The 24,319-nt window shown below is 45.7% G+C and overlaps 1 protein-coding gene across 1 annotated transcript; it reads right to left on the bottom strand.

Moving 5' to 3' along the window:
* Window positions 1-361: 361 nt before the first annotated feature.
* LOC144669990 (uncharacterized protein CFAP97D2) lies at window positions 362-20,233 on the bottom strand. The gene is made up of 5 exons (XM_078532303.1): window positions 20,060-20,233; window positions 16,443-16,523; window positions 12,762-12,880; window positions 6,691-6,874; window positions 362-1,071 (listed from the first exon to the last, which is right to left on the bottom strand). Exons 1-5 carry the CDS (start codon window positions 20,150-20,152, stop codon window positions 979-981), a joined length of 570 nt encoding a protein of 189 aa, XP_078388429.1. The 5' UTR covers window positions 20,153-20,233; the 3' UTR covers window positions 362-978.
* Between the last annotated feature and the right edge of the window lie 4,086 nt (window positions 20,234-24,319).

Raw genomic sequence — 24,319 nt, 5'->3', positions numbered from 1 at the left:
AAGGCCTGGATAGAGTGGACGTGGGGAAGATGTTTCCATTAGTAGGAGAGACTAGGACCCGAGGGCACAGCCTCAGAGTAAAGGGAAGACCTTTTAGAACAGAGATGAGGAGAAACTTCTTTAGCCAGGGAGTGGTGAATCTATGGAATTCATTGTCACAGAAGGCTGTGGAGGCCAGGTCATTGAGTGTATTTAGGACCGAGATAGATAGGTTGTTGATTGGTAAGGGGATCAAAGTTTACGGGGGAAGGCGGGAGAATGGGGTTGAGAAACTTATGAGCCATAATTGAATGGTGGAGCAGACTCGATGGGCCGAATGGCCTAATTTCTGCTCCTATGTCTTATGGTCTTATGGATGTTACCTGGACTGGAGAATTTTAGCTATGAGGAAAGATCGGATAGGTTGGGGTTGTTTTCTTTGGAACAGAGGAGGCTCAGGGGAAACCTAACTGAAGTGTATAAAATCATGGGGGGTCTATACGGTGTGAATAGGGACCCCCTATTCTCCTTGGTCAAGGGGCCCCTAACCAGGGGGAATAGATTTAGGGGTGGAATTTTACAGACTCAATGCGGTGGGGGGCAGGGCCTTAAAATGCGACGAGCAATGATTTCAGCAGGACAGGAAAATCCCCCCAGTAGGAGGCGCCATAAAGTTCCACCCTAGGGCAGAGGGGATTCGAGCGGACATATTTTTACCCGCAGTGTGATGTGGATCCGGAACTCACTGTCTGAAAGGGCGGTAGAAACAGAAACCCACATAACATTTGAAAAGTACTTGAATAGGCACACGGCTGTAGGCCAAAAGCTGGAAATTGGCATTGGGCTAGAAGGTTACTTGCTGGCAAGCCTAGACACGATGGGCCAAATGGCCTCCTTCTGTGAGGTAAATTTCTATGATTTCTGGGTGAAATGTGGAAGTGAGGTATTTGGATGGAGAAGGAGGGTCTTCTGTGGTCACTCTGTTGTTGACCTCTCTCCTCACTGCTGCAGTCTTCTCTGTTCTTGGACTTGATCAGAGGTTTCACCACTCACCGAGCCTCGGACTTCTCTGCTACAGACCTTCTTATATTTCTGTGGAAGACAGCAGAGATTTCTCCTGGTAATAAGAAATTCATCCCAAATATATTTGCAAGTATATTGTATTCCAGGTGGTCCCGCAGTTTGTTACAGGAGTAGTTATAGAATTTAATTCTATCAAATTATATCATAGAATGATAAAGCACTAAAGGAGGCCATTCAGTCCATCGTGAATGTGCTGGCTCCTTGAAAGAGCCATCCAATTAGTCCCACCATCCCTGCTCTTTCCCCAAAACGCTGCAAATAGGTGATCAGATTGTTAGTTATGATTATAAAAGTAAAATTGTTATAAACTGCAAAATAAACTGCAAAATACGACACCACACGGGCTGCGGCGGTTCAAGAAGGAGCCTCACCGCCATTTTCTCAAGGGCAATTAGGGATGGGCAATGAAAGTGTTGGCCTAGCCAGCGACGCCCACACCCTGTGAAAGAATAATAAAAATGCATCTTTTCAAAAGCTTCCTATAAAACGCTACGTCAGCATCTCTGCTTGGAGCACCCTCGTTTCTTGAGTCCTACGGGTTATGGGTTCAAGCCCACTTGAGCAGTTAAAGCTACAGTGAAGAAGGCGGCCATTTGACCTGCCACATCCTTGTTCGGGTGTGTCTGTAAGAATAACTCAACTAAACCCACTCTCCCCCAACCTTTTCCCCGTATCCTTATAAATTCTTTCTCTCAGGTGATTATCCAATTCTGCGTTGGAAGCCAGGCTAAACGTGCCTCCACTTTCAGACAATGCATTCCAGATCCTAACCAATCGTTGCGCGAAAAAAGGTTTTTCCTCATGTCACCCGTTGGTTCTTTTGCCATTTGAGTGCCCCTTTCAGATGGGACATTAAACCCGTCTGTTTCATTGTCAACGATTCTAGGGGGGAAATCTTCATCGCGGGTCGAGGGTCCCGACAGCGGGCCGGGAGTGCCTGGCATTCCCACTCTGAGTCGGAGCGGCTGGCTACTCACAATCACGTGGCAGCCAGCCAATTAGATATGCAGGGGTGAGGGACCCAGCCAATCATGCATTGGGAACAGGCAGGAAGTGGCTGCCCCTGCCTTCACCTCTTGGGGTCGAAGGTCCCAGCGCCATATTTGAACGGTACCCGGACAGGCATCCACTCCTTGTGTATCCAGCAGCATCAGTTCTGGCTGTTCTTGAGGACTTTGTAATTCCTGGATCTGCTGGCACTTACACAGCGACATTTCGTGAAGGGATGAAGTGATCTTGCAGGGGCCCCATTCTGGCTGGAATTTGGATGCAATGAGGGTGTCACGAGACTGCCTGACGCATTGCCCTGTTGACCTTGTTCTGCTTTCGGTGACCCTTGACCCAGCCCCCCATCACACTTGGCCAACTATCATTCACCTTAGAGCTTCCCCCCATCACCATTGATCAGGCCCCACTGCACACTGGAACTGCACCCCGTTTCCCTCAACCTGCCATCCATCACCCTCGACACTTCGTCTATCATCGTTAACCCACCCTCTGTTACCCTTGACTCTCAGGAACTCACCATTGACCTTCCTTGTGTGACCCTTGATCTCCCCACAATGTTGCTTGACCTACTGTCTGTAGACATTTTTTTTATTATTCTTTCATGTGGTGTAGGTACAGAAAGCAATTAGAAAATCAAATAGTACATTAACCTTTATTAAAAAGGGAATAGAGTGAAGATGTCTTACAATTATGTAAGACCTTGATGAGACAACACGTGGATTATTGTGTATAGTTTTGGTCTCCTTACCCAAGGAAAGATATACACCTTAGAAAGAGTGTATAAAGGTTCACTAGATTGGGATGAGGGGATTGTCCTAGGGGCAGAAATTGAAAAGACTTGTTTTTTTATTTATTCTTTCATGGGATGTTGGTGTCGTTGGCTAGGCCAGCATTTGTTGCCCATCCCTAATTGCCCTTGAGATGGTGGTGGTAAACCACCTTCTTGAACCACTGCAGTCCATGTGGTGTAGGTACACCCACAGTGCTGTTAGGGAGTTCCAGGTTTTTGACCCAGTGACAGTGAAGGAACGATGATGTATTTCCAAGTCAGAATGGTGTGTGGCTTGGATGGGAACTTGCAGTTGGTGGTGTTCCCATGTGTCTGCTGCCCTTGCCCTTTGAGGTGGTAGAGGCTGTGGGTTTGGAAGGTGCTGTCTTAGGAGCCTTGGTGAGCTGTTGCAGTGCATCTTGTAGATGGTACACACTGCTGCCTCTGTGCATCGGCGGAGGGTGTGAATGTTTAAGGTGGTGGATGTGATGCCAATCAGGCAGGCTGCTTTGTCCTGGATGGTGTTAAGCTTCTTGAGTGTTGTGGGAGCTGCACTCAAGTGAGGAGTATTCCATCACACTCCTGACTTGTGCCTTGTGGATGGTGGACAGGCTTTGGGGAGTCAGGAGATGAGTTACTCACCGCAGGATTCTCAGCCTCTGACCTAGTCTTGTAGCCAAAGTGTTAATATTGCTGGTCCAGTTCAGTTTCTGGTGAATGGTAACCCCCCCAGGATGAAGTTGACCTTTGCTGTGCAATCCAGCTTCCTTTCCCTGTCCCTCACAAGCCTTCGTCGGACTGCCAACTCCGTCCCTCCCTCAGTCAGCCATGCCCCATTCCCCTTTCACACTCACCACCCGATCTCAGTACATCAATGCCTCCTCTCCCAGGGCTCAACAAAGGCCCCATGAAAGAAGAGCAGCTCCTCCTTTGCCCAGATCCATCAGGAAGACCAGCTTGCCTGCTGCACATTACCTTTAACCAGTTGTGAACCTGAAGGAACTTGTTTCCCGTCTGCTGCAAACTTAATTCCAAAGATACAATTTAACCCGGTGAGGTTGTGTTTTAATGAACCTGCACGGCATGCTAATGTATTAAAAAATAGGTTCCTGCAGCTTACCATCAGGAAGCATGGTCTGCCCTCAGTCCGCTGCCAACTTAATCACCAACTCCCATCCTGCTGTTGGGAAGGTGCCTCACGCCCAATTAAATGCCCCCACCCACCTCGTTTCCCACTCCTGGGAGCTTCAGAAGATTCCACCTCATGGCTCTAATCCACAGAGAGCAGAGAAAGATGCTGCCAGCCTCAACTAGAACCATTTAAACAAATTATACTGAGTTTGGCGTCTGCAGCGGGCAGACTGCGCGTGTAGCTGCGGTGCCTGTGATGTCACCACCAGCCACGTCGCAGACAGCATCAAAGGTTCAGACCAAGAAAGAAATTGCACCTTGAACTGGAAACTGCTAAGGATCCTCTTCTCTTAAACTGCCTTTGTGAAAAAAAATCAAAGTTGTAATATTTAAGCAGACTGTGCATCAGATAACTATTGCATGAGGTTGTGACGGTAACAGTTTCAAGATGTGGCTGTAAAATGCTCCTGGGAGCAGTGCTTTTCTGTACCCGATGGGAGACTGGTGGGTGATTTGACGATTGAGACGTACAGTTTGCTGCTTTACTCTATATCTGAGCAGGAGACAGTGAGGGCCCAAGGGAACAGCTGCAAGGGGGAGGAAGAGAGTGGGGCAGTGAGAGCTCAGGTCAGAGGTGGAGGGGACTGCACAGGGCAAACCTGTATTGGCACTGGCTGTCGGGCGCAGATCAATGGTGTCAGGGGTGGAAGATACCACATTGGCAGACACAGTTGGTGCCAACTGTGGGTTGGCAACTGTTTCTGCTTGGCGTCAGGAGTTACATCGAACAGATTTACTGCTCCCTAACCAGTTCTGCTCTTCTCTGTGACATCTTTAATTCACTGTTATTGCTCTTCTGCTTCTGAGAAGCAGTTTAGACCAAGGTTCACTAGGCTGAGTCCTGGGGTGAAGGGGTTGTCTTTTGAGGAAAGGTTGGGCAGGTTGGGCCTCAGCTCATTGAATGAATTAGAAGAATGAGAGGTGATCTTATTGAAACATACAAGTTTCTGAGGGCACTTGGCAGGGTGGATGCTGAGGGGATGTTTCCTCTCATGGGAGAGACTAAGGGGTCTCCCATTTGTGACTGAGATGAGGAGAATTTTTTTTCTCTCAGGGGGTCATTAGTCTGTCGAATTCTCTTCCCCAGAAAACAGCGGAAGCTGGGTCATTGTTTCCTTTCGTTGATCATTGCTGATGAATGTTAACATTATTAAAGGCCTGTACTGGGGCTCAAACCTATCTCTAAAATAGACCTCGCACTTAAGAGGGCACAATAGAATTACACATGTAAAATCTACATCAACGATTCCGACCGCAAGTACCTCTCCCATCCTAACGTCCCCTTCCCATCCTAGCCCCAATTCCCTCTATTTCCATCTCCCTTACATATGCATCAAACCTCCCCATAAAGGTGTTGATCTTTTCTGCTTCAACCACCCTGGTTGGATGGGAAGAGCAAGTCCCTGCCATTAGCTCAGTCAAGATAGGGCTGAACCATGAAAATAAAAATGTAGGGCCATATCTACTTAACACTTTCTGGTAATTGTTATTAAACCCTCAGACTTTCCACATTAGCTGACTAATAGAATAAATGACCTACATTTATATAGCAACTTTCACAACCACAGGGCACCTCAAAATGCTTTACGGCCAAAGGAGTCTTTTATAATGTAGGAAATGCAGCAGCCAATTTGTGCACAGCAAGTGCCCACAAACAGCGATGCAATAATGACCAGGTAATCAGCTTGTTTTTTATGATGTTGATTGAGGGATAAATATTGGCCAGGACAGAGGGTACATCTTTCCTGCTCATCTTCAAAATAGCGCCATGAGATCTTTTACATCTACCTGAGCAGGAAGACGATTTAGCGTCTCATCTGAAAAATAGCGCCTCCAACAGTGCAGCACTCCCTCAGAACTGCATTGGAGTGTCAGCCTTTGTGGGACTTGAACACAGAGACTCAGAGGTGAGGATGCTACCAACTGAGTAACAGCTGACACTCTAGTGAACATCTTCCTTCAGTGAATCACCTTAAGTTTCTAGATATCCATGACCATTGCTACATACCAAATGTGTTCATCACCAACCGCTGAATCTAGGTCCGCACTGAAGAACTTTGGCAACCAGACGTGCCAATGTCAGTATAATTCCCTCTCCAGGGTTACAAGCAACAAGAATCTCGCCCTTTGCTGGACATATCACAGGATCTCAGTCTTTTACTCTCTAAACCTGCATTATGTACTGCCTGAGAGTGTGGTGGATCGAGGAAGATTCAATCATAGCTTTAAGAAGAGAATTGGATCATTCTGTGAAGAGGAAAGACTTGCAGGGCTATGGGGAAAAGGCAGGGGAGCGGCACTAGGTGAGTTGCTCTTACAGAAAGACAGCACAGACACGATGGGCCAAATGGCCTCCTTCGGTCCTGTGACTTTTCTATGATTCTATGAGTCAACCTTAGATCTCAGGATCTCACCCTCTCCTCTCTCAACAGCCTGCCGTGGGATCTCGGAGCCTCCCAGTTTACATAGAATTTGCAGGCCATTGGGCCTAACTGGTCTACTCTCCACATGAGCCTCCTCCCCACCCTATTTCATCTATTCCTATTGGCAGATCCTGCCATTGCTTCCTCCCTCATCGAGCTTCCCCTTAAATGCGCTAATTTGCCTCAGCTATCCCACGTGGTGGCTTGTTCCACATTCTGACCCTGCGCCTTTCTTACCCGCTCAGTCTTTAGGCCACGGGGATAACGTGCAATATCTTTTTGCACTCGCTCCACTTTCTCCCACTCTGCGTTCAGTCTGCTGCGGTTGTATTCCGACTCACAGTGCGTGATGCGGTACAGAATGGCTCGGTTTGCCTGCGCTATCTGCAGGAGTTCCCTGTGACGTTTCTCTGCATTCAGGCTGTGTGTGTGGGAAGGACAGTATTAGATCTCAGTTAAGGGATGACATCCAAACAATAGAAGGAATATAATAACGAAATAAGAAGGTAGCAACACACATCCTGGAAGATTATGCCTGCCAACCCCCTGCCCCCACACCCCCCCAAGAGCAGCCTACCAGGTGGTGGACATTAAGTCGTGTGGAATGGCAGGGGGTACAGGGTCCACTACTTACCCACCTCCGTTGACATTTTACCAGGGTGGGGGTTAGGTGGTGGGCAGCCCGCCCGCCCATGGGGCCAATTAACACAGCAGAAGACACAAAAAGCATCCCGAGAATAGAAGCAAACCAAGAGGTAAAAGGGAGGGAGAAACTTAAAACAATCATGAACACTAGAGTAAAAAGTACTGGGAAAACTCATGGGCCTAAAGAGTGATAAGTCCCCTGCACTGGTTTTTTAAAATTCGTTTATGGGATGTGGGTGTCACTGGCTAAGCCAGCATTTATTGCCCATCCCTAACTGCCCTTGAGAGTTGCTTTCTTGAACCTCTGCAGTCCATGTGGTGTAGGTACACCCACAGTGATGTTAGGGAGGGAGCTCCAGGGTTTTGACCCAGCGACAGTGAAGGAACGGCGATATATTTCCAAGTCAGGATGGTGGTCTGCATCCTAGCGTCTTAGAAGCGATGGCTGCAGAAACAGTTGGATGCCTTGGTGGTAATCTTCCAAAATTCCGAGATTCTGGAAAGGTGCCAGCGAATTGTGACACCTCTATTTAAGAAAGGAGGGGGACAGAAAGCAGTGAGATGAAATTCCTCCTCATCTCCATCTTAAATGGGAGAATCCTATCTTTAAATTGTGTCCCCTAGTTCTATATTCCTCCATGTGGGGAAACATTCCTTCAGCATTTACTCTGTCAAGCCACCAGCAGCTTATCATCTGCCATTGGGAAAATGCTGGAACCCATTATTAAGGACATTTGGAAAATCATAATACAATCAGGCAAAATCGAAATGGTTTTGTGAAAGGGAAATAGTGTTTGACAAATTTATTAGAGTTCTTTGGGGATGTAACAAGTAGGGTGGATAAGGGGGAACCAGTAGATGTTGTGTATTTGGATTTCCAAAAGGTATTCCACAAGGTGCTACATGAAAGGTAAGAACTCTTGGTGTTGGGGGTGATATACTAGCTTGGATAGAGGATTGGCTAACTAACAGGAAACAGAGAGCCAGGATAAATGGATCATTTTCAGGTTGGCAAACTGTAACTAGTAAAGTGCCACAGGGGTCACAACCAGTAACGATCTATATTAGTGACTTGGATAAAGGGACTGTCTCTATTGCAGCTAAATTTGCTGATGATACAAGATAGATAGGAGAGCATGTTTGAGGAGGATACAAAGAGTTTGCAAAGGGGGTACAGAAGGTTATGTGAGTGAACAAAAATTTAGCAGATAGAGAAACTGTGGGAAATTGTGAGATGGTCCACTATGCCAGGAAAATAGGAACGCAGAATATGATTTAAATGCAGAAAGACTACAGAATGCTTCAGTATAGAGGGATCTGGGAGTCCTTGTACATGAATCACAAGAAGTTAGCATGCAGGTACAGCAAGTAACTAAGAAGGCAAATGAATGTTGGCCTTTATTGCAAGAGGGATGGAGTATAAAAATAGGGAAGTCTTGCCACAACTGTGCAGGGTATTGATGAGACATGTACAGTTTTGGTCTCCTTATTTAAGGAGAAGGTTGGCTGATTCCTGGGGTTGTAAGGAAAGATTGAGCAGTTTGGGCCTATACTCACTGGAGTTTAGAAGAATGAGAGGTGGTCTTATTTGAAACATAAAAGACCTTGAGGGGGCTTGACAGAGTGAATGCTGAAGGAATGTTTCCCCACATGGAGGAATATAGAACTAGGGGACACAGTTTAAAAATAGGATTCTCCCATTTAAGATGGAGACGAGGAGGAATTTCATCTCTCAGAGGGTTATTAGTGTCTGGAATTCTCTTCCACAGAGAGCAGTGGAGGCTGGGCCATTGGATATGTTCAATGCCGAGTCAGACAGATTTTTGACTGACAAGGGAGTCAAGGGTTATGGGGGGGAGGGGGCAGGTGGGGAGGCAGGAAAGTGGAGGTAGGACCACAAACTGATCAGCCACGATCGTATTGAATGGTAGAGTAGGCTTGTGGGCCAAATGGCCTATACCTGCTCCTATCACATATGACCTTAAAGGCATCATCCTGCCACTGCTGGTATTTTTTACCAGCGGCGAGGGATGCCCACGCCATCTGCCGAGTCTGCCAAGCATACCCTGGCAGTCTGGCTGTGGGCTCAGGGGGACTCGGGGGCCCTGGTGCAGATGTGACCACGAAAGAGAGGCAGACAATCAGGTCAAACGACCCCCTCAGCTGCCCGCTGCTTGGACAGTCCCTTTTTTTATACTCTTTTGAGTACCAAAGAAAATAAGTAACAAATTAACCAATGGACAAGATAACAGCCTCTTAAAGGAGCCCTGTAACTTTAAAGGAAACTTATTCAATTTAAAACATTTTTTTTCCCAGGGTTGATGATGGATTTCAGTCCCTGCGGTGCCCATTGGTTGTGGGAAACCTCAAGCGTCCTGGCAGACACTGCATGCTCGCTCGCCAGGGGCAACCCTGGCGCAAATGTAAACGCGGAAGAGAGGCAGACGGTCAGGTCAAATGACCCCCTTAAGCGCCCACTACTTGAGCCTGTTAATGGCCACTTTGGCCAGGCCCGGCAGCGGATTCGTGAGGAGGTCCTCCAACTTGCTCGCCACCCCCCCTCTCCGTCCACACCGGGTGGCCAAAAACCAGGAGTGTGGGGCTGAAGTGCAACCAACACTTGAGGGACAGCTCCTTCAGCTAATCAAAAAGGGGCAGCAACCTCACCCAACCTATCTAAGCGTGGAACGCAGACTCCTCAAGACCACAGGAAAGACAAGCGGCCTCAGAGTCCATGAACCACCTTAGTCTTTTGTTTCACAGGACTGCTGCATGCAACACCCCACACGCCAAGTACCCGGTGGTAAAGGGAAGGACTCCTGCTTTGACAGTCCCTTTTTATACATGTTCAAGGTACTTAATCAATCAATACTCTTCATCTATCTTTAATCTTAACAATGCAATTAACATAAACATTAACAGCAACTAGTGATGAGCAATAAATACAGCCATATCCAGGGAATTCATTAAGAGAAGTAAGTTTAGTTCATGTAGCTGCTCTTGGCATTCTGGCCCTTTTTCAGCATCTGTATAAACCTGTGTCACTCCTCTGTCTTATCACCATGCCATCAGGAGTTTGTTCAGTATCTTACTGCTGCAAACTATAACTAACGCATGAGCTGTTATTAATTGGTAAAAGCTAACAGGAACTTCCTCATAGAATCATAGAATGATGCCGCACAGAAAAGGCTATTCAGGCCATCATGTCTCTGCTGGCTCCCTGAAACAGTTACCAATTAGTCACACATCTACTGGCCTTTCCCAATAGCAACGTTTTTAAGTAGAGATCCAATTTTCTTTTGGAAAGCACTATCATACCCATTTCCATCACCATTTTTGATAGTGTAGCCTAGACCATTGGTTAAGCTCTTTGGTTCTCCTCTATAAGGAGAATCAATTTATCTAAAGGACTTATATCTAGTGTGCATTCATTACCATGTCCCTCAACCAATATCACTAAAACAAATTATCTGGTCTTTATCACACTGTTGTTTGTGGGAGCTTACTAAGTGCAAACTGGTTGCTGTGTTTCTTAAGTTACAACAGTGACCACACTTCAAATGTATTTATTTCGCTGCAAAGTGCTTTGGGATGCCCTGAGGGTCTGAAAGGTGCTATATAAAGGCAAGTTTTTTTAAAGGAATGAATTGGACAATAAGGGTTGTCAATGAACGCCACTCAAAGTAAGAAAGTCGGTAAAAAAATTCTATCTGCCTTAACAAGAATGACAACAACTAGCAACTTGTATTTATACAGCGTCTTTAATACAATAAAATGTCCCAAGGTGCTTTACAAGCATTATCAAATAAAATGTGACACTGATTTGCATAATTGGATATTAGGACAGGTCACTAAAAGCTTAAGTCAAAGAGATAGGTTTTAAGGAGCGTCTTAAAGGAGGATAGATAGATAGATAGAGAGGGGGATAGTTTTAGGGAGAGATATGTAGAGCTTAGAGCACAGAGAGCTGAAGTCACAACCGTCAATGATGGGACAATTAAAATCAAGGATGATCAAGAGGCAGGAATTGGCAGACAGCAGATACCTTGGAGGGTTGTGGGGCTGGAGGAGGTTAGAGAAATGGGGAGGGGTGAGGCCATGGAGGGATTTGAAAACAAGGATGAGTATTTTAAAATTAAGGTGTTGCTTAATAGTGCCCCATTGTAACTCAGTGAACACAGGGGTGAGAGGAGGAAAGGATCACTGCGAGTTAAGACATGACAGCAGAGTTTTGGATGATCTCAAGTTTACAGAGGGTAAATTGTGGGAAAGGCAGAGGGGTCTTGTGGCTGAGTGGTAGCACCCCTACCTCTGGGCCAGGAGCTCTGGGTTCAAGTCCCACTTAGGGACTTGATGGCCACAGAAGGTGTGTTCATATACATGGCCAAACAGGTTGACTATCAGCTTGTAAATCTTTCTAAATGCCTGATGGCAGGTGGTAAGAGTGGGAGAGTTTCCTGGTCAGCCATACCACAGAAGGCAATGGCAAACTGCAGTACTTTGCCAAGTATAAACATGGACCAATCCAATGGAAGTCCATAATCACCAATGCCCTCTTAGGGCATGGTATTTCAAGGAGGATGTGGGAGACAAGCCAGGAGTGAATTGGAATAATTGACCCTAGACGTAACAAAGACATAGATAAGGGTTCCAGCAGCAGGTGGGCTTAGACAGAGGCGATATTATGGAGGTGGAAATTGTGCAGGTATGTGGTAGGAAGCTCATCTCAGGGTCAATATTATGACACTGCAGATGTTAAATGCTGAGTTGTTCAAATTCCAGAGGGAAACATGAAACAACTGTCATAACCAATTTTTGCAATTTGTATATTTTGAGATGCAGGCTTTGAATTCAGTTATAATAAGACCACTGAGTCTCAAGAGGTTTTTATAAAACTAAATTAAACATTTATTAATTAAAATATTGTAAGCACATACATACGTCCACAAATTACTATGATAATAACTTCTAAAAAATTCCCTAATTAATCTGATTCTCAGTTACATCTCCATTAAGGCAACAGTAAAACACACAGATTTAAACAGACCCCTGGCAAAGCACACTCTGGACAGTTGCATTCAAAATGAGTTTCTTTCAGCTCTGGGTCCTTGCAGACAGCAGCTTGAGGCTTACAGGATGGAGGCTTTAGATCTTAGAATCCCTCCTCTTTTTTTACCAACAGCCTTCTCTTCCCCTTTATACATATTTTCCTATTTGAATGCAAATTTTCATTGTATCACTATGTCTTTTGAACTGCACCTCTTTTAATAATAAGACCCTTTCATAATACCCACTTTATTAGTAATCCTTGGGAAAAATAAACAAACACTGTTTCTGAGCTTCACCTGGTTAGGTGTAATATTTCACACCCTCTCTTTGAATCAAGCTACATTAGTTTGTTTAAAGAAAAAATGCAAATTGCCCCATGTTTACCTAATTACCATTTCAAACCTACTTCTCTTCCATACATCAAAGCCTCTAGACCAGCTGGCTTTAATCCAATTAAGACGCACACACATACACATACATAGACACAGACACCACTAAACTCTATTTTAAAATAGTTTCCAATAACATTATAGACATGATTATATCTTCTTGACAGTCAAGTCTAACATCAAACACCCAAATCTGCCTCTTCTACCTCTTCCTAATTTCTATACCTTTTAGATGTGTAGTTATTCCAATTCTCCACTGTCCCACTGGATCTCATGATGTCAGCTAACTTGGAGGAAAGAATCTGATTGTCCCTCGTGATAACTGCCAAGCGTTCCTCCTGGAGCTGAACAGAGAACAATCTGTCATCAGTGGTCAGTGCATCTGCATTCCCTGTAGACTTTGGGTCTAATTATTATTGGGCTCACCAGCAGTATATAATAGTCAATCCGCAGTACCAACTCGATGAGGCTTTGTTTCTGTGTTTGGAACTCGTTCCCTCCCCCATTCTAGTCTCCCACGTATTGACCACCTTTTTTCATTCTATGGCCTGCAGCGGTTCGAGAAGGCAGCTCGCTACCAGCTTTTCAAGGATAGTTAGGGATGGGCAATTAACATATCCAGCGATGCTCACATCCTGTGAAAGAATATTAAGAAGAATTCATTCATGGGATGTGGACACTGCTGGCAAGACCAGTATTTGTTGCCCATCCTGAACTGCCCCTTGGACTGAGTGGACTGACAGGCCATTTCAGAGCGCAGTTAAGAGTCAACCAAATTGCTGAGGGTCTGGAGTTACACGTAGGCCAGACTGCATAAGGATGGCAGATTTCCTTCCCAAAAGGGTATTAGGTGGGTTTTTGCAACTGTCAACAATAGTTTAATGGTCACTGAAGCTGGGGATTGGTTAGATGGCTGGAGTGTGTTGCAGAATGATGCCAATGGCACCGATTCAATCCCCATACCAGCTGTGGCATTTCATGGACCCCTGCATCCTTGCAATACCCAACATTTATGGAGTGATGGCCCTCAAACTACAAGTAACCTATTGTCTCACTCTAGTGGAGGAGAGATGCCTATGGTCCTTTCTAACTATGGCTAATGACCTATGACTGAGAATAGCTTTTCAATTCTGGATTGCTCTGCAAATTGATTTGAAATTCCACCAGCTACCATGATGGGGTTTGAACCATTGCCCCCAAAGCATTTGCCCAGGCCTCTGGGTTACTAGCCCAGTGATGTTACCACAGCACCACCTTGAGATGAACTGAACAGATAAGCCACCAGAGTCTGGCTTCTCTTTACTGTCTCCATGTGGAAGCATGGTGAAAAACCGAAGCTCAATGTGTAGGGCACTGTGGATGTGTTCTGAGGGGTGTTGGAGCGGTAGTTCACTCTCCTGTCTATATTGAACATGCCTAGATTTTGATTCCATCAACTACTGAATTCAGAGCCACAACCTCAGTACAAACTGAAACAGAAATACCTGGAAAAACTCAGCAGGTCTGGCAGCATCGGTGGAGAAGAACAAAGTTGACGTTTCGAGTCTTCATGACCCTTCAACAGAAGGGTCTGTTGTGTTCTGTTGAAGGGCCATGAGGACTCGAAACGTCAACTGTGCTCTTCTCCACCGATGCTGCCAGACCTGCTGAGTTTTTCCAGGTATTTCTGTTTTTGTTTTTGTTTTGGATTTCCAGCATCCGCAGTTCTTTGCTTTTATCTCAGTACAAACCGCCTGACTGGTCCACTCTGTGGGGCACTATGAACACTTAAAGATCACCAGATCGCTTATCTGGCCAATGCAGTGATCAATAGAACAACAACAGCAACAACAAGATAAAAGCAAAATACTGCTGGAAATCTGAAACAAAAACAAAAACAAAAATAGCTGGAAAATCTCAGCAGGTCTGACAGAATCTGTGGAGAGGAACACAGTTAACGTTTCGAGTCCGTATGACTCCGATGGAGAGTCATACAGACTTGAAATGTTAACTGAACAGCAACAACAACTTGCCTTTAAGATAGTAAAAACGTCCCAAGGTGCTTTAGGGCAATCAAACATAATTTGACACTGAGCCACAGTAGGAGACAGTAGGACAGGACAACCAAAATCTTGGTCAAAGGGGTGTCCTAAAGGAGAGGAGAGAGAAAGGGGCGGAAGTTGTGGGAGGGAATTCCAGAGTTTAGGGCCTCAGCAGTTGAAGGCATGGCCGCTAATACTGGAGTGAAGAAAATGAGTGAAGACAAAAGAATTGGAGGAGCGCAGAGACCCTGGAGGGTTGCAGGACCAGAGGGCATTACAGAAATAAGGAGGGGGGGGGCGAGGCCATGCAGGAAATTGAAAGCAAGGATGAGAATTTTAAAATCGAGGTGTTAGAGCAGTTCGGGGACAGCCTCTGAGGGGGTCACTGCTGACAGTTCATCTCAGACAGAGTAACAACAGGAGTACTGAAATAGACTATAGTTGCCTGGGATTAGGGAAGGAAAAGTCTGCCACTAGTGTGGAACTCCACTTGATGGCAGCACACATTAGAGACTGAACCCTACCAAGTGACAGCCCCACCTCCAACCTGCGAGAGTTCCTCAGTCTGCTGCACACTGGGACCAAAGCCTTTCAAAATTACCTCAGGGGCTGTGGTCTGTGACATTTGGAAATTTTACTGGAGATGGGATGTGGTAATGTAGTGATTATGTTACTGGGCTGATAATGCAGAGAATATGGGCGGATTTTTCTGGTCCCCTGCAAGCGGATTTGATGGTGGGTGGCGGGGGGGCTGTGGATTGTTAAATGCAACATGTGGCCTGTCCGCTATCTACCCCCCACCCCACCCTGACCTGCCTCCCCTTTTTATGGGGGCCGAGGGGGTTGGGAGGGGGTTGGGTGTTGGTGGCCCATCCGCCCTCAGGCCTATTGAGTCCAGTAAGCGGGGCCTCATCCCATCCCCGTTGCTATTTTGCCCATGGCAGGGGCAGGCTCACACCAGATGGATAGCCTGGCAGCTTTTACCAGGCAAGCCGGTGTCCATTAGAGGCACCTCCCCTGCCACAACCCAGAAGGAACTGGTACTGGTCCAAACTGGAGTCCCATTTTAAGGTGTACAAGGCCGCTTCGGACCAGTACCGGTCATTTCCCAATGGTTTTTTTTCTGGAAAGGTCATACCAGAAACCCTTTACAACGCCCTCCAGCCTCTCAAATCCGGAACTCCTGCCCTCCTCACCTCCCTCACTGGAGCCTTCCAGCCAGGGTCCACCGCTGGATACCCCAGACTGACCCAAAGTCCGGCCTCCATTAGCTCCTCCTCTTCGAAGACTGGTTGCAGTCCCTGCAGTGGCCACCACTCAAGCCTGGCGCTGCTGGGACTACAGAGCTGCCGACCAATTGGGTTGGTCTCTGAGGCAGGACTTCCTCCCCAGATGGGTGCAGAAGTTTGACCCTGAGCCAATTAGCAGCCCCGCCGAGCGTTTAGTGGATGCAGGGCAGCCAGTATCACCTTGGACCCCTTTCACATCGACTCTTCGGATGGTGGGGAGGGGAAAAGTCCTGCCCAATGAATTGAAGTCTCACTTTGGCAGTTTGAGAATTTGAATTTATGGTTAAAAAAAAAAAATCAGCCTGGAGAAAATTTTAAAAAGCTAGTTTCATTAAAAGTGACCACGAGACACCTGGATTAGCGCAAAATCCCAACAGTTTCACTTTGGTGAACAAACCTGCTGTCCTGGGGCCTATGACTCCCTGCAAGGCCGACATGACTGACTAACATATGCCCTCAGAAAGTAGCCAAGCAAGCCACTTAGTCGTGTAAAATCTCAGAGCAATTGGAGATGGGACAATAAAGTGTCACTTGCTAGTGACGCTCACAGCCTAAGACAGAATTTAAAATAAGGCGGTGCATATATATATATATACCTGCAGCTTTTTTAGTTTGACTTGAAGATGTGCAGGAGTCGGAGGTCCCTTTGTATCCACAGCTGCGGTGGCCTTTTGCACCTATGGATGGAAGACACTGATAATTATGCTGTCAGACATCTCATATAGAAGGAAGCTTCAGATACAGCTTTGGCATAAAGGATGTTCCGGACGATGAATTTGCATGAATGGAAGATTACACCTATCATCTTCCAATGCCAGAGGCATTAACCTTTATTGTTTTCCAAAACTGGAGATCTGCTTCCTCCTTCAACTATTTTTAGCTTGTAATTTAAAGGACAGGCGTTGTTATGGCTCGGGGGGAGCAGTACGAGGCTCTGTGAAGATTAAAGCTAGGAACAATGGAAAAAGAACTTTCCGTTTAACCTACTTGCCAGCAAATGATGGAGCTGTTGTGGCCTGAGATCACAGCCTGTAGATGTCAGCATCAATGGGTATTGTTTAAATATTCATTTGGTAGTACTGAACTTGAGTATTGCTGAAAAAAGAGACACGTTGTCGAAGCTTTTTGTCTTGCACTCATCAGGACAGATGGCAAGCTTACCAACAGTAAAGAGAACAACAATTTATACTGCATTAGAAGAGAGTGCTGATTGGTTGACAAGCAGACTCTGATTGGTAGAGGCATTGCCATGTTGAATGCAGCAGCGAATAGTTAGCTGCCAAGCTTTTGTTCAAATTCAAACCAGGCAGGTCGACTCTGATTGTTCAAGTCACTGCCATGGTGAATGAACCAGGGAATTTCAGTGCCAGTGTGATGCCAGGTATGTAGGCCGTACATCCCAATGGCTGGCAGATTGTATCAAACAGCAGGTCCCTTCGGCTGTTTGGAACAGGCAAAGTACTGACCATACCCAACCAGCTGCACTTGCAAAACTCAAAGGATAGCGTCCAACATTAGATGTGACTCCGTGTTTGGATTACACTTGCTAAACAATCCTGATTGTGCTAAGAATTACACTGAAAAACAATTTCAGATTATCAGTCGGACTTGCAGTGTGACTCACTTACACATGCTAGAAGCTACATATATTCACATGCTGGGCCCTGTCCTTTGCAGACAGAAGGAGCATGTCCATGCATTGTGCCTTTTTCAACTAAACGAAAGCTTGGGGAACAGCCATTCCCTGGTTCATTCCCCATGGCAATGACTTGACCAATCAGAGATGACCAGACTGGTTTGAATTTGAACAGAAGCTTGGCAGTTACTGTTCCTTGGTGCATTCTCATGGCAACACCTCTACCAATCAGACACCACTTGCCAACCAATCAGCACTCTCTTCCCATGCAGTATAAACTGCTGATCCCTCTACTGTTGGTAATCTCAGTATTTGTTTAGGAGATTTTCTATATCTTTATATCAGTATGAGTCTACATTCTAACTCATGTCTCTGTGTGTGACTGTTCTGCCTGTCTCTCATTAAGGGTGTGTTGTTTCTTTAGCATATGAGTGCAGTATTTTTTCTGTGGTGGTGATGTGTTACAGTTCACTCAGGATGTCCAGGTTGCTGTGGCAACACGTACTTTCACATGCATGTTGTATTCTGGAGCTCCAACATACTTGCCATCACGTGGCTGACCAGGAATCTCTCCCACTCTTACTGTCTGCCATTGGCCTGTGTCGGAAGCGTTTACAAGTTGAAGCTCCGCCTGTTTGGCCACGTTAAGAACGCGCCTTCTTTGGCCATCAGGTAGGGCTCGAAACTGAAGCTTCTGGCTCAGAGACAGGGAAGCTACCCACTGTGCCACACAAGACCTCACATTTTCTCTGCAACTGTGTGTACATATGTACCTCTGCCTGGGTATATGTGTTAGTGCTTTTCTGTCCATATGTGTACATCACTGTGTGAATATGCATTTTCCTCTCTCTCAGAGTCTTGATGTGCATCAGACTTTAAGAATAACCAGCCTGTTATCAATTTAAATATCTATTTGTATTAAGCACCTTGCATAGAGCACATACTGCAATAAACTTTATTCCCTACAGGGACAATGTATTGACGAGAAGCAATTGGAGGTAATGCAAAACAATAACTTGCATTTATAAAGCACCTTTAATGTAGTAAAACATCCCAACATGCTACAGAGCAACATGATTAGGCAAAATTTGACACCAAGCTATCTAAGAAGATATTGGGTGACCAAAAGTTTGGTCAAAGAGGTAGATTTTAAGTAGTGTCTTAAAGGAGGCGAAAGAGACAGAGAGGTTAAGGGAGGGGATTCCATTGCTTAGGGTCTTGGCCGTTACAGGTATGGCAGCCAAAAGTGGAGTGGTTCAAATCCGGGATGCGGAAGAAGATGGAGTTGGAGAAGCTCAGAAATCTCAGGAGTAGGTGCGGAAGAGATTAGCAGAATGATACCAGGATGAGCACTGCAGTTATGTGACAAGGGTGGTGAAGCTGGGATTGTTTTCCTGAGACCAGAGAAGGTTAAGAGGTTTGATAGAGGTGTGTATAATCGTGAACAGTTTTGATCCAAGGAGAAACTGTTTCCAGTGACAGAAAGGTCGGTAAGCAGAGGGACAGACATTTAAGGTTGGTTGCAAAAAATAAAGCAGGAGTAATAAGGAAAACATTTTTCACACAGTCATTGGTCTCGATCCTGAAAGGGCGGTGGAAGCAGATTCAAAAGGAACTTTCAAAAGGGAATTGGATAAATACTGGAAAAGGAAATATTTCAGGGCTGAAAGGGGAGAGTTGGGGAGGAGTGGGATTAATTGGATAGCTCTTCCAAACAGCTGTCCCAGGCAAGAGGGGCCCAATAGCCTCCTTCTGTGCTGTATCATTCTATGAGTCTATGATCTTTGAGGGTTGGATGAATTCTGAGGTAAAAGAGACGGGATTATAAGTGACAGAGGGTTAGGGAGAGATGGTTGTAACACTGCAGAGACTGACTGAGTAACGTTACAGGAGCTGGACTAGCAAATAAAATGCTAGCAAAGCCTGTCCACCATCTACAAGGCACAAGTCGGGAGTGTGATGGAATATTCTCCACTCGCCTGGATGAGTGCAGCTCCAACAACACTCAAGAAGCTCAACACCATCCAGGAACAAGCAGCCCTCTTGAGTGGCACCCCATACACAAATATTCACTCTCTCCACTACTGACCCACAGTGCAAAAGGTGAATACCATCTGCAAGATGCACTGCAGAAACTCACTAAGGCTCTTTCGACAACTGCAACCTATACCACCTTGAAGGACAAGGGCAACAGTTGTATGGGAACACCACCACCTACAAGTACGCCTCCAAGCCACACTCCATCTCGACTTGGAAATATATCACCGTTCCTTCACTGTCGTGGGGTCAAAATCCTGGAACTCCCTCCCTAACAGCACGGTGGGTGTACCTACACCACATGGACTGCAGCGGTTCAAGAAGGCAGCTCACCACCACCTTCTCAAGGGGCAATGAGGGATGGGCAATAAATGCTGGCCCAGCCAGCGACACCCACATCCCCTGAAATAAAAGGGTTGAAATGCAAGAACATTCAGAGTTCAGAAACACACCAAATAACAAGAAATTAACAAAACTTTAAGCTGAAATATGTTTTTAACACAGCATTTATATTTTCTACCACATTCGACACCACCTGACCTTTGCCCTGTGCCTCTGATAATCATTTTTGTCCCACTTCTGCTGCAGGTACTTGTTGCTGGTCACCACGATGGGTTGATATGCTCGATGCATCTTTCAATGTGTAAAGAGGTGAGTGTGATCTTGCAATATTGAGTTACTAAATAGATCAGAATGGATGTGCTGCCCAGTGAGTCAGAGCATTGCCACACACGGAGCTACTTCTCCTGGGTCCTAGTGCCTTGCTGTGTCCGATTTAATGTGCGGGAGCATAACAAATTCAGGTACCCAAAATTGTGAGTAAATACACGAAATCTGGCACTTAGTACGGCGGGCCTTCCCAAAAGAGGCGACACAGGGTTCTCGCTGGCTCTCCGGTCAACAACTGCGACCCCAGTTACCTACTTTAAACTCTGCCCAATAACTGAGATGTGTGAGCTGCATTATGAGAGTCAGTGGGTGCTCCCATAGATTGAAAAGTTAACATAATTATAAAACAAGCTTTTTTTTTATTCTTTCATGAGCATCACTGGCAAGGCCAGCATTTGTTGCCCATCCCTAATTGCTTTTGAACTGAGTTGCTTGCCACGCCATTTCAGCACCAACCACATGGCTGGTAGGCCAGATCAGATAAGGACAGCAGATTTCCTTCCCTAAAGGACATTCATGAACCAGATGTGTTTTTACAACAATCAATGATAGCTCTCATAATTACCTTTACAGGAACTAGCTTCATATTCCAGATTTGTTAATTGAATTTAAATTCCAGTAGTAGCTATCATGATGGGATTTGAACCCATGTCCCCTAAGCATTAGCCTGGGCCCTCATGATTACTAGCTCAGTGACATTACCACTACACCACCATCTCCCCAGCAACACAGAAATAACAACAGAGCCATCTGATACACATCAATACCAGGGAAAACAATGGATCTGATTATCAGAGCTCCCTGTGTGATCCTGGTAAATAGTAGCTAACACACATTTCACCTCTCTCCTAACTATACTCAGTTCTGCCGAAGGGTCATGAGGACTCGAAACGTCAACTGTTTTCTTCTCCACCGATGCTGCCAGACCTGCTGAGTTTTTCCAGGTAATTCTGTTTTTGTTTTACACATTTAAAACAGATAACCAATATAGTTGATTTATTTTATGAAGAGGCAACGTCTAAAGTGAACTGTGGCAGTCCGATAAAGTGACTCATCATAAGGTCCACAAAAACGCCTGCTTAAGGCTAATAAAAAAAAATAAAGAGCTGCATTTATATAGCACCTTTCATGAACTCAGGATGTCCCAAAATGCTTCACAGTCAATTGAGTACTTTTAACAAGCAGGACCCAATCTATGCACAACAATCTCCCACTAACAGTGATTGGATAATCTATTTTAGTGATGTTGGTTATGGGATATGTGTTGACCAGAAGAGTTCGCCTTGCTTTTCTTTGAATAGTGGCCATGGGAATCTTCACTTGCACCTGAGAGAGCAGGTGGGGCTTTGGTTTAATATCTCATCTGAAAGACGGCCCTCTGACAGTACAGCACTCCCTTGGTACTGCACCAGAATCTCAGCCTGGATTTAGTGCTAACGTCTCTGCAGTTGCGCCTATACTCATTGGCATTTAGAAGGATGATAGATGACCTTATTGAAACATGTAAGATTCTGAGGGGGCTTGACAGGGTAGATGCTGAGAGGATGTTTCCCCTTGTGGGGGAATTTAGAACTGGGGGCACAGTTTAAAAAATAAGGACTCTCCCACTTGCGACGGAGGTGAAGAGGAATTTCTTATTTCTTCTCTCAGAGGGTACTTAGTCAGAGAGTCATAGACTCATAGAGTTATACATGCAGAAGCAGGCCCTTCAGCTCATCATGTCTGTACTGACCATCAAGCAGGAGGTGGTGGCATAGTGGTATTGTCACTGGACTGGTATTCCAGAGACTCAGGGTAATACTCTGGGGACCTGAGTTCAAATCCCATCATGGCAGATGGTGAAATTTGAATGCAATAAAAATCTGGAATTAAGAGTCTAATGATGACCATGAAACAATTGTTGTAAAAATCCATTTAGTTCACTAATGCCCTTTAGCCCCAGAGAGTGGAGACATTGAATGTGTACCAGGTTGAGTTAGATAGATTTTCAATTGACAAGTGAGGCAAAGGACAGGAAAATGGAGTTGAGGCCACAATCAGATCAGCCTCTTATAGAATGGCCGCGTAGCCTGGATGGGCCGAATGGACCATACTCCTGCTCCTCTTTCTTATGTTCTTGAGTGGGGATTTTGGTTAAATCTTGGAACATGGACAAAAAATTGGTTAAGAATGGGAGCCAGCAGTTGCCTGTGAGGGAAATAATGTGCGGTGAGGGGAGGTGCTGTCACTGAACTTGGATTGGAGCTCAGAGTCCCGCTCACACTTTCCATTGTCCAGTTATAGCTGCCATTATCCATCACCAGCTGGAGCTCCACTGGGCTCCAAGGCATGTTTTCATTTCCTACAAGATGGTGTATGTGGTTGACAAATTATTCAGAGACAATAACGAAGAACGCTAAGGGGATGGGGGAGGAGGCAGGGAGGATTGGGATAGTGCGACTTGAAGGTCGCCAGGATTCTACAAATGAGTTAGATAAAATATGGAAGAGGGCTGAACAGTGACAGATTGGAAAAATAATACACTGTTATGAATACCTAGTTCATGATCCATCGTAATATTTTAGAGGTAATTTTTGGCTCTGGGAAGATTAAAGTTTAACTGTAGATAATGCGATAGATGCAGTTAAAGCAGCTTGAAGACTATTACACTTAAAAGGTTGGGGCCATGTTGACTTAAGGGGTTAACAGCTAGAAAGGTAAGACCATAAGACAGCAGGTGGGCTTACTTTGCTGGAGAGCTGGAGACATGGTGTCTGCACTGCTGCAAAGAAATGCAGCCCAGAGAGTTGTTCTGTTTTGGGGGGTTAGAGCTACAATTAATTTAAAAACATTCAGTGAGCCCTGGAAGGCAGTGTTGCTGTGGCGATGGGTGTAGCTAAAGCCTTCTAGGGCAGGCTTGTTCAACCTTTTGACATGGCGCGCACAGTTCAATTTTCTTCTCACTCAAGGGGCCAATGGGCAAATTTTCGAAAGATAAGTTTTGGCACAAATTTAACCTGGAATTTTACTGTCATATGAAAAGAAACAACTTGTTGAGCAAAAAAATGTCAAAGCAGTAAATTGATAATTTTTAAAAATGAGCAATAAATCAAAATGACCATTAGAGTGTGAGAGGGTGAGAGCGTGTGTTTGTCCAGCTCACTCCCAGTCTCAGGTGCTCACTCACCCTCACCCGCTGTGAGAGTGCGTGATGGTGTGCGAGGGTGAGGGTGAATGAGAACCCTGAAACTGGGAGTGAGCCAGACACTCTCCCTTCCCTCTCACCTTTCACAGACACACACACCGCTACACTCACCCCTCACACTCACCCCGCCCTCTCACACACTCATCTTGCCCTTTCACATATTCATCCCACTCTCACACACACACAGCCCTCTCAAACATACACACCCCCATCCCTCACACATACCCCTGTCTCACACACACAAAGACACCCCTCTCTCACCCACACCTCTCTCTTTCACACATACAGACCCCTCTCGTACACACACACACCCCCATCCCACACACATACCCCTGTCTCACACACACAAAGACACCCCTCTCTCACCCACACCTCTCTCTTTCACACATACAGACCCCTCTCATACACACACCCCTCTCACATACACTCACCCCTCACACACACCTCTCACATGCATACACACACAGTTACCCCTCACATACACACACACACCCCTCTGACACACACACTCACCCGTCTCTCTCTCTCACACACACACACACACTCACCCTCTCTCACTCACACACACACACGCACCATCTCACAAACTCACCCCAAACACACACTTACCCCTCTGACACAAACACTTACCCCAAACACACACACACACTTTCACCCCTCCCTCTCTCTCTCACATACACACTCACACACACATCCCTCTCACAGACACAAACATCCATCTCACACACACAAACACACATTTTCAGCCCTCCCACTCTCTCTTCGCACACACTCACACACACACACACACTCACTCTCACCCCTCCCTCTCACACACACTTACAATTAACATTATAAAAATGGTCAGTCCAGTATTTGGATGGGTAATAACAGTAAACACTAGGTCAGCCAGGTATCTGGATTGGATATATACATTAACAATGATGTTAGTAATCCGTGTAGATGGG

Source organism: Cetorhinus maximus, chromosome 30 (assembly GCF_964194155.1).
Source record: "Cetorhinus maximus chromosome 30, sCetMax3.hap1.1, whole genome shotgun sequence".
In the NCBI taxonomy this organism is placed as follows: domain Eukaryota; kingdom Metazoa; phylum Chordata; class Chondrichthyes; order Lamniformes; family Cetorhinidae; genus Cetorhinus; species Cetorhinus maximus.
The sequence above is the reverse complement of the archived record's forward strand: the minus strand, read 5'-3'. Positions and strand labels throughout refer to the sequence as shown.

Bases quoted from the DNA above. Each gene is read 5' to 3' on its own strand.
- LOC144669990 (XM_078532303.1), bottom strand. From the start codon at position 20,152: ATGCATCGAGCATATCAACCCATCGTGGTGACCAGCAACAAGTACCTG. The intron at 16,524-20,059 runs GTCAGGTGGTGT...TTCCATCCATAG, and splicing joins ATCAGAGGCACAGGGCAAAG to GTGCAAAAGGCCACCGCAGC. The intron at 12,881-16,442 runs GTATATATATAT...TTCTCTGTTCAG, and splicing joins TCAAACTAAAAAAGCTGCAG to CTCCAGGAGGAACGCTTGGC.